Here is a 10,978-nt window from a genome sequence, read left to right on the forward strand (position 1 = left end):
ACACAGCAAACATAGCGGTAGCCCACTCAAAACCGATTGTCCAAATCACCAACTCCAAATGATTCTTAACAACCGACTGATTGAATCTATACTACATATTAACATGGCGGGATTTCATCTTGTAAAATTATGAGCTGATGGGGAAAAAAAGCTGAGCTAGTAGTTCTCAGGATAAAAACTTGGGCTGTGATTCATCTGATGTGGCTGCATTGACATTACAGCAACGGACAGGCTTGCCTTAGGAGAATCCATACTGCCTCTGAAACTAGTCCTTTGCACTTGCGTAGCTCCTGCCAGCCCAGTCACAAAGCTCTGGCAGCTCCAGCAGCTCCAAACCTGGAGTTTGTTTTTCAGGATATGATTCAATAGAATGCACTTTAAGCACTGCCCGGCTAATAAACCACAAACATCACATCTTTGTGTGGAATGGCTGAGGGAAAAGCCTTACAGATTTGTCTGACATTTCCTCTGCCCGTCACTTCTGGGCAGATGAACCCAGCCCTTCTAACAGGCAGACCTGCAAACGCAGCCCAGCACCTGAAAGTCATACCGGATCCCTTCCAGCTCTCACATCGACAGAAATAAAAATCCTACAGGCAACAAAGCAGCTGTGCTGCTGCTGCGCAACTGGTACAGACCCTTGCTCGCTCCCCACCGCGCGACTGCCTTCTGCAGAGCGTGCTGGCGAGAAACAGTAACTCTGAGCAAGCAAGACAGGGAGGAAAGGTACTGCCTTCACTCTCAAAATGGTGCAACACTTTCGGCCTTGCAAAGCCACCCTGACAGAAGTAACTCTACTTCCCTGCTCATTTTAAAGAAACCAAAACATGCAAGCTGGGGGTTTGTGCAAGCACTTGTGGGAAATGGGCAACAATGCCACACCGTGGAGCAAGCAGCCTGATTTCCAGATCCGTACCTGCTCACCAAGCCCTCCTCTCAGTCAGCACTGGGAAAACACAGAAAAAAACAGGGCTTTCCAGAATCACTATCCTAAAAAAACAGTTTTATTTGTTTTTCTCCTCCCTGTTCTTTAAAACAACAAGTTTCAAACCCAGGCCAGGCCCTAGACTCCACGTGATGGGGCAAGTGCGAGGTTGAATGTGTGGCCACAGAAAGGAGGTGACCCCCGTGCCTGCGGCTCACTGCAAACACCCATCTTGCCGTCTCAAAGTCCTGCAGCATTCATCCTCACAATCCTGCCTGCTCTCTTCAACACCACATTTGAAGACAATTATAAACCAGCATTTTCTTCCCTGATCAGAGCCAAGACTTGTGTAGGAGCTTCTCTGCAGCTTATCCTTTCCCAGCACAGGAGATCCACATAGTTACTTGCCACAGACACTCAGGTGTGTAACTAATCCAAGCCTCCCAGGACAGCCAGCATCTCTGTCCCTGCCATATGCTTGCTTAATGCTGGGTGTGAGAAGTGATGAGAGGCCTTGCTGCACCCTGCATGGGAGAAAATGTTTCATTTTAGCAATTGTCACTCATGCAGTTAACCATTTCCTCGGCTTGCTCCGACAGCTGCTGGCCTCGGGCAGGGAGGGGTGTGCCGGGATTAGCGGTACCAGGCAGCAGCCTGATGCACAGAACAGCCCTCCCCACCACCTCCATTCCAGCAGCACCCTGGGGTGGTCCCCCACATATCTCTGGCCAAGAAGGTGCAGATTATTGCTGCCTGGAGTTGGACGTTTCAAGACTTGTGGGTTAGATTGTAAACTCTGGAAAACAGGATGTGTTTGAACAGCATCTTGGACAATGAAGGAGTCTGGTCCAAGAGGAGGACTCGTGGGTATTCCTGGAAAACACCTAATGGAGATTACATCCACCGTAGTCCTGTTACGCGCTTGCCCGGCTTTCACCTGCAACACCCTGCCCAGAGCAGGGATGTGCAGAGCACCTCACACAACACAGCCCTACCCTGGCCGGCTGCATCACACAGGCAAAGTGAGAACCAAACACCCCAGCACTCTGAAGGGAAAGTTGGGAGAGGAGGAATTTGCTAGAGCTACCCTCTGGTGCTTTACTTGGAGAGGAGAGGATGTCACCCCTCAGGGCCATGCACAAATCCTCCCTTGCACAATGAGCTATTTTGCAGACAGGTTTTAGCCTTGTTCCTCGGGGCTGCAGCCATTTTAAGAGCCAGGTATGCAAGCAAACAGGCTTGTTACTGGCAAGAGCAAGTGCCACTTGCCCAGCCTGCTCTCCTCCTCCACTTAGGGCTCATGAGCAAGCACTAGCACTGGGACCATGGTTTGCAGCACATGCCCGACACACTGTGCAGCCTGGGCACCCCACAGCACATCTAACAGGCAAAACAAATAAGAAAAACATCAAACTGCATCTTCAATTTCAAGCAGTCTAACACTGCCAAATTCACCGCCTTTTTCTCTAGAGGTGAGCGTTGGCTTCATCATTCCTTTCTCCCCTCTATTTTGCAGCCAATTCTGCTTTTCTCCCCTCCTCTGCCCCATTCCTTTTTTACTTCCAGTGCTTCATGTGCTGGGAAATGCTGTGCACTCCTAAGCCCAGCTCCCCTTCCTGCAAAACAGAGAAATTAGAATAAACGAGTGTAAATTAGCAGACTTTGCTAGCACCTAAGTGTGTCTGAAGCTTGAAAACGGTACTACATACATACATGTTCAGTAAACCAGCTTCACAAAGTCGTTCATTACAGAAAGGCAGAGAGCTTGCAAGTTATGTCTTGAAACCAAAGCCCCAACACTCCTAGCATCCCAGTAAAAACAACTCACAGCCTGCCCTAAAATCAGTGGCCAGGAGGTTTGTGTTTCTCCAAGATGAATGAACAAACGACTGGAGAGCTGAGAAATAAAAATCAGTGCAAGGACTGAGGCATAACTCATGACACAGCACATCTGTCCACTTGCTACGGAAACTATGTTTGGCAAGTATCAGGTGTCTGAATTTCTGCTTATGTACATCTCCCAGGACAGCAGTGTATTAATAACACAGGCAGCCTAAAAACAGAAACTATCACCAAGAAAAGCTACCCTTCTGCTCAGAGTTCCTTGCTGTAGCCTGGGTATTGTTGTTGCGCTTTACTCAAACAGCACAGGATTTTGTTTCCTTGCTTTTCAGATTTGCCATCTAAGCTGATCTCAATTGAAGGAAGACCAATAAACAAAAGGAAGGGAAAGGAAAATTACAGCAGGAAGCAAACCTTATTGTAAGCACAGCTTTCTTGAACGTCTTCCCATCAAGGCTCGCACTGCCATGCAAATATGGAGAGCGAGCAGCAACCGGGGTGCTAGCTTAAAGGCACAAACCTTTTCAAGAGATCTGCAGAAGCCTAAGTCCCTGGAAGCTCATGCAGCTAGACAGGACAGCCCAGGCATGGCAAGCAGCATGAAAAGAAGCCACAGAGTCAAACACGGAAGAAAGCAGCAAGCAGACACAGGCTTCCAGGCAGGGGCAGAACACCAGGCACAGAGGAGCACGGTAACAGAAGCAAAGTAGGAAGAAAGCAATTCCAGGTTCAAAATGCAGGCCAAGGGGTTGGAATGGGAAGCACAGGAAGGGAGCTGCTCAAGCTTCGGTGAAGACGGAACTGCACTGGATAAGTTACTCTAGATAAACTAGGTTTTCTTATGAGCAGCTTTAACTCAACAGCCTTGGAAGGAGTATTTGTAGCAGCACCAAGGAAATGGGCGTATTTGATTAAGATCCATACAGGGTTTCTCCTGTATTCTTAAATCACGTTAGAGATGCGTTAGTCACACCAATGCAGCCAGTTACTCCAAACTGCCTGGACTAGACAGGTTTCTTTACAAATCCGGGAGGTCATTTCCCAGGAAACCTCGTGCTGCGTTTGTCAGAGGGTGGCGTGTGTCCACAGAACTGAAGCCCACTGCCCCCCCGGTGTCAGACCGCACCCAAGAGACCCAGCTCCGGAGAGGAGAAAGTGCAGCCACATTTCTAGTTCATCTTGACCCAGCCGCCATCTTTATTTGCACAACACACAGTTAGGAATACGGATTTTAAAAGAAAACCGACCATTCCGGGCAGATGCATTTTACTTCTCTTCTGCTGCTCTCTGCTGTACGAAGTGGAGGTAGAAAAGTTTTTTCAGAGCTGCATGTCAGGTACTAACAGATAAGCAATTTCTGCCAACCACTCTGATCACTTTTATCTCAAACCTTAGCTGAGGATGTATTTTCCATGGGTTTGAGGTGTAAACATTGCCTGTTTCACATTAAACAATGCACAGAGAAGAAAGCCTGCAGATGTACGCAGCAACTACTGCTTGCAACTAAAAGGCAAGGACTGTCAGTGGCCATCGGGCTGGTCAACAGACTTCCCTAGCATGCCTAAGATGACAAGCATTTGATATAGAGACGCACTCATCCAAGCGGCTTCCCCGACAGTTTAGAGCGACAAAGGAGAATGGTCTAATTTGAGCCACCGAGAGAATGTCATTACGATCACATGATTATTCAAGTGATCAGGCCAGATAGGACAGAACTAGCCAGGCCAATGGTTCAGATTTCTTCTCCTTCGCCAGGAGTCTGAGTCTTGAAATAGCCAAGGAATTAGTGTCAGCCACCTACCTGAGCAGCCGGTTATTATCACCTGGGCTTTCCTCGAAATCTTCTGCCAAGCCTGACGTACAGCCAACAGCAGTAGAGAGTGTTTCATCTCAGATAATAAAAGATCAAGGCTAAGTACGTGCCACAAAACCCAAACTGGAATTTCTGCAGGTCTCAGATTTGCAGTAAAATCCAAATTCTAATTGCACAGTCAAACTGCACCTTCAAACAGGACTGGATATCTGCAGTCAGCTATGACAGGTTATGTTGGAACAAGAATAAATCTTGATGCACAACAAAAAGCTACACTCAATTCTCTGAACTCGTACTACTGGTGACAAAACCCTGCCTTCCCATTCCCGGTTCACCCACCCAGAGACTTATTACAATATTGCGATGTGTTTATCATCCCCTGAAGCAGAAGATACCCTTTTTTCACGCAGGCAGTGAAACTAAAATACAGTGACAAGATGCTGCAGGGCCCAAAGGACAACAGAACTCCTAATACAACCCAGACTGCTCCTGATTACTGATGCATCTTCTCAAAGAGCCTTGCTCACTCTGAGAACAGCTGTATGTAAGCTAGTTGTCACCATTTGCTTCTCTCCACAGTTCAGCAAGAAGTCCCTCTAAAAGCAGCCACTTTGCAGGTCTTTGGAACATTTTCCCAACCAGGCAACAGCACATTTATAGCACACAAAACCCCAGAGAATTAGCAAGTCACCTCAGCCCAGAGGTAAAGCAGTACACCAGTATGTGCACGCCTGGGACCTCTGCAGCGTGAAATACCTTTTACACAACTGTGTGAGGAATGAAAGTGTAGCTGTGACTCTGGCTAAGCCACCAGCCAACAGAACAGTCACCCTACGTCCTCCACAGCAGGGTACACTCTCAAACACAAATCTTTTGCCTGCACAAGGAAAGGAATGGGAGTCTTGAATGCGAGTGACTTCAGCCATCTTCCTCTGTCTCTTACCACCTTCGTAATCCCAGTCCTTTCCAAGTCCTCCGCAACCACTCCACATCCTGGCAAAGGCTGAGTTTCCCAGGCACTGCTGAAAGCAGGGTTGAAAGGCACTGGCTTGCTCAGGCAGCGTGGTATTCTGCCTCTGCCCCGGACAGTACAGGCAGATCTTGACTGATCACAAACAGGAGATGAAATTCAAGATATTGAATTGAGGGAAAAAATCCCTCACCCTCTATTTGTGTAACTATGTGAGAACTCGCATGAAACACAGACATTCAGTTAAACGGAAGAACCATTACCAAGAGCCAACACAGTTGAAAAATGTTTTTTTTTTTTAATAACCCATCATTAATTATAAATGTAAGATACAGCCCAGGTCAGCAAGTTCTGAATGGACAGTCTCACATTTTCTTTCAAAACAGTGAGCGCTAGAGACAAGTTACAGAATTAACTGAAGGTTCTGGCACGACTGTAGGCGTGTCACAGCACGGGCACTTGTGAGCACAAAGTCAAGAATATCTGCAAAGGCAGAGAAGACTGTAGGTCCCCTGATGGCTAAAACAGGAGGGGGAGGATTTGTGGATAGATTCCTTGCCTAGGAAAGACTGAAACAGACTAGTCAAGACGAACCGAGCCAGGGCAGCAGAACCACTAGAAGCTCCACCTCGCCAGTTTCTGAGTTGAGGAAAAACATGGCTACAGCCATCAAAATTTTAAGTCTATTTCTGTTTCTTCAGGTTTGGTCTTTTTCTTGGCTGCTTCTTCGGTCTCTGCACAGCATTCTTAACACTGGCAGGGGGCAGTCTGAGAGTTATTTCATTGTCCTCTGTGTCATCATCCACCTGAGAAGCTTTCCGGCGCTCAAGCACTGCTGGAGTACAGACTGGAGTAGGATCCTGAAAAGATCAGAAAAACACGATTCATTGCAAAGCATCTGCCAGAGAAAGTTTGTCACTGCCTCTGTGGTACCACAAGGCACCTCAGTCCAGCTCTCCTTCAGCACTTCCATGTTAGGCAAAATTGTTTTCTTTTTATAACTAGCTATTTTTGTAGACAGTATTTCTTCAGACAAAAGTGTCATCTTCAGTATATGTGAAAGGCAAATGTAAATTAATTCACATTTTCTAACATGTCATCATACACATTTGCCTTCTAAACTTTGTATTTCCTGACTCAAAGCACTAAGAAAACCAAGAGGAAAAGAACTGGGGGGGAGGGAGGGGGGAAGTGTATTTGAGACTGGCATACAAAAATGCCACTTTCAAGCCCACAGCAGAGCTGAAACATCCCAGCTTCATTACCTCAGTAAGTTCTCAGAACTCAGTTGACTGAATGTATGAGCTATCCTGTCTTCCTCACAACCAGCCCTGTCCCAAGTATCACAAGTAAATCGAGCAACATTAAAAAAATAAACAAAATCCAACTCACAACAGTGATGAAACAGAACAGAAATGTTAATACCTGACAGACTTTTCAGACTGCCAGAGCCCCAAATCTCGGTCCCAATGGCCTGAGCTTTCCTTTCACCCTACTGCTGGTTTTAGCTGCCATTAGTTTTCAAAATACTGGAATACCATGCCTGGAGAGCACGAGGGTGGAGGGACCGCATAGTGTGTAAATGGGGACGCAGGCAGCACTAGACCGTATCAATGGTTCAACTTCCTGTTTGTCAAAACAGGCCGGTATTACAGTGTAACGCAGACCAAGAGCAGGATGCCAGCAAGGAGATCCCTTTGTACCAGTGTAAAGGACAGACGTAGCTGGTGTATAGCTGACTGTCCCCAGCACCCTGCGTTTCTCCTGCCTCAAGTTAGCGCTGAATAGCAGAGGCTGACAGCAGACACGCCGCTGCCTGGACGCAGCTCGGGACAAGCACTGCTAGTTACAACATGCTGAGCAGAAGCCTTTGCTGCTCAATACTCCCACAGGAGAAAGAACGGAGAGGATCCAACCACCCTCCCTGGTTCAAGAGCGTTAATCCATCTCAAAGGAGCTACTTCCGGCACAAAAATCTCTCAAGCAAATACTATCCAGGTTTCCAGGTGTTGAAATTAATACGAAGAAACCAGTTGCAGACCTGAAACATCTGCCCCAGTGTGAATGGCGGAGCCTGGTGCTGGGTACCACCAGGACTGTTCGGTCTTACCTGGCTGCTCAAAGAAATGTTCAGTTTTGACTTCTTGGATGTTTTAACTTTTTTTCTCTTTATGGAAAGCTCCTGTGCAGCCTAGGAAGCAAGACAGGTCAGGTGGATCACTACAAACTTCCTTGTGTGAAGATGCAAACAGTCACTTAACAGTCTATAGGTTTCTTTGCTTCATAACTACAAAATCTTTGCTACAGCAATTAGGTTTGAATTAATAAAATGACTTACAGTGCCGCAGAGGCGATCTGGTTTAACAAAAACACCCAAAGCAACGTAAGAAAAGCTGCTACTGTGCATTTTAAAAAAATACCACGTTAAACAGTATTGCTTAAAATTCAAGTACTTCACCCAAGCACTCTGCAAATGAGCAACACGCTCGGTTAGCTTAGGGAAGGTCTAGGGATGGAAGCTCTAGTCTTGGGACCTTACCTACCCTGCCAAAGCGCCCCACAGGGCTTGGGACAAGCCCTGGCGCTCTTCTGTGATCTACGGACAAACACGAAAACCACAGGATATACAACTGTTTATAGTAACAGAAGAAAAGGAACGTCTTCACTTTGCTGTTACTTATTTTCTTCTCTAAAGGTAGAGAGGTATACTTATATATGAGGAGCGGCTGAGGGAACTGGGGTTGTTTAGCCTGGAGAAAAGGAGGCTGAGGGGAGACCTCATCGCTCTCTACAACTACCTGAAAGGAGGTTGTAGCGAGGTGGGTGTCGGTCTCTTCTCCCAAGTAACAAGCGATAGGACGAGAGGAAATGGCCTCAAGTTGCGCCAGGGGAGGTTTAGATTGGACGTGAGGAAAAAATTCTTTACTGAAAGAGTGGTTAAACATTGGAACAGGCTGCCCAGGGAAGTGGTGGAGTCCCCATCCCTGGAAGTATTTAAAAGACATGTAGATGAGGCACTTAGGGACATGGTTTAGTGGGCATGGTGGTGTTGGGTTGACGGTTGGACTTGATGATCTTAGAGGTCTTTTCCAACCTCAATGATTCTATGATATATATATATATAAGATGTATGTACACACACCCACCGGTATATATAGTACAACCCAGCAACTAACTAACAACACTAATTTTCAGGAGCTTCTATACAGTTCTTAATGCAAGTTAAGTCTCCCTGGTGCTCCAGCTCTTTTACCAGTTCCACACAAAACACATGATTTTCTTGTATTTAGCACAACTTTAGAAACATGTTTTGCATAAAACACTCGTCGAAATGATACCAAACTTACAAATCCTGGGAAGTCATAATCGAGCCCCTTTTCAGCCAGCCTCTTCCGTAGAAGTTTCTCCTTTCGTAGCAGTCGCTTTGTCATCTTTGCCTTCTGAACGAGCGAACGTATCTTATTGTACCGCCTGACCGCTGGCTGAGAAGGCTTCAGAAATATTTTGTCACTGTTTTTGAAGAGGTTTTCATGGACCCTTTCAGGAGATATGAACTGACCTGTATCATAAACATATGACACCAAGTTATAGCAGAGCTACCCTTCTCACCAAATGTACTCACATAACGCTATTCAGTTCCCGTTATAACAACATTATCCACTGCTACGGCAGCGCAATAGTACAGCATTTTATGAACAGAGAAAATGGAAAGTAACGAAATACTCATTAGTAAGAGAACTGATAATGGATGGATGGAAGAAAAGACCGCTTTTCCAGTTTCACCCAGAAAACAGTCAGAGAAACTTGTTTTTCACAAGTTGATGCATATATAGCTCATAATCCTTTACAAAGCAAGTGTTGCTATCACCATGTCTGAGAAACTTGCTAATTTCATTAATCTTTTCATCAAAAAAGCCCCTTACGTCTAACTACACAGATAGCAGCTGCAGCAGCTGCAACAGTTACAAATGACAAAGAATTTCCACATTAAAGAAACCGTCTCCACAGCAAACCCCACCGCTCCCTGAGATTTCATCTTACGCGATTACACGACGAGCATCATCAGCCTAGAGGTAAAAACAGCACTAGTGACCAAGAGGCTGCTGAGGATGTTCTTTACACATGAAGAAAAGGAAGAGAAGCTCAGCCCCACAGAAAAGCCTTTTGGGACATAACTTCATAAAAACCCCTAAGATTCTCCAAACAGTCAAAAAAAAAAAAAGAATTTCCTTTGCACGATAGAGGACTTACCCTTCAGCTTATACTTACACTTTAGCAGTCTTTCAGAAAACAGGTAGTTGTTCATTGTGTCGGCAACAATCTTAGCCACGTCATCGGACTCAAACTCTATAAATCCGTAGCCTTTGCTGGCTCCAGTCTGCAAGCAACGACAGAAAGAAATCTGAAAGAATGCTTCGATACCTGAACAACTACGGTAAAACTATTTTATGCTTCCGAAGTCGTAGCCCATTCTCAGCTAAACACAAGTAATTTCATAAAGTTCAGTGAAATCGTGAAAAGCACCAGATTTAGTCCTCAATTGGTATGACGTTATTCGTAAATAATAATTTGCATATGAAATAATTTCATATTTGCATATGAAACAAACTGCTCACCAATACCTATTTGTTAAAAAAAAAGCTGCCCTGAATTGCTACTGTTCTGTTGTTGTTACCAAGCTTATATAGCAACATTACAATGCGATGATAAATCCAGAAATGAGAAGTTGTTAAATTTATTGAGCATGAAGCAACAAGAAAGCTAAAACGGAGTCTCTTCCACGACATTTCACGTTCCACCTTGAATTGGTGTATTCTGGCAACACTTCTCATGTAAGTGTATCTACTCATGGGGAAAAAAGGGGCTACGTTAACTGTCGGTGAAACTGCCTACTTGCAGCCCAGAGACAACACCTCATCTGCTGCCTGTCAGCCCGATACTCGTCTTGGAAGTATTAAGACAAGCAATTACGCACGGTGCCCCCCTCTGCCCACTCATGAGACTGCAACGAAGTTTTCCACGCGGTTCTCATGTAAGTGTATCTACTCATGGGGAAAAAAGGGGCTACGTTAACTGTCGGTGAAACTGCCTACTTGCAGCCCAGAGACAACACCTCATCTGCTGCCTGTCAGCCCGATACTCGTCTTGGAAGTATTAAGACAAGCAATTACGCACGGTGCCCCCCTCTGCCCACTCATGAGACTGCAACGAAGTTTTCCACGCGGCGAAGGCAGGGCAGCGCACCGGGCAGACGGGCAAGGCCGCACGGAGCTGCCGAAGACGCCTCGGAAAGGAGTTAACCCCGTTCGTTCACCGGATCGGCAGCCTGCGCACGGAGGACGCCTCGGGGGCTCGAGGAGACCGTACGGCCCAGCCTGAGGCGGTCGGCCGCGAACGCACCGCCGTGCCCCCGGGGCCTCGCGCGGCG

General features: G+C 46.3%; 1 protein-coding gene across 1 annotated transcript in view; it reads right to left on the minus strand.

The window, feature by feature from the left end:
- Positions 1-5,855: 5,855 nt before the first annotated feature.
- NIFK (nucleolar protein interacting with the FHA domain of MKI67) overlaps positions 5,856-10,978 on the minus strand; it is an 8,908-nt gene continuing 3,785 nt past the window's right edge. The window contains 5 exon segments of the mRNA XM_009275045.2: positions 5,856-6,257; positions 6,260-6,410; positions 7,661-7,741; positions 8,898-9,109; positions 9,820-9,972. Of these exon segments, the coding sequence (XP_009273320.2) occupies positions 6,220-6,257; positions 6,260-6,410; positions 7,661-7,741; positions 8,898-9,109; positions 9,820-9,972 (635 nt within the window). The 3' untranslated portion in view covers positions 5,856-6,219.

This window comes from Aptenodytes forsteri, unplaced genomic scaffold, assembly GCF_000699145.1.
Source record: "Aptenodytes forsteri isolate BGI_AS27 unplaced genomic scaffold, ASM69914v1 Scaffold255, whole genome shotgun sequence".
NCBI classification, from domain to species: domain Eukaryota; kingdom Metazoa; phylum Chordata; class Aves; order Sphenisciformes; family Spheniscidae; genus Aptenodytes; species Aptenodytes forsteri.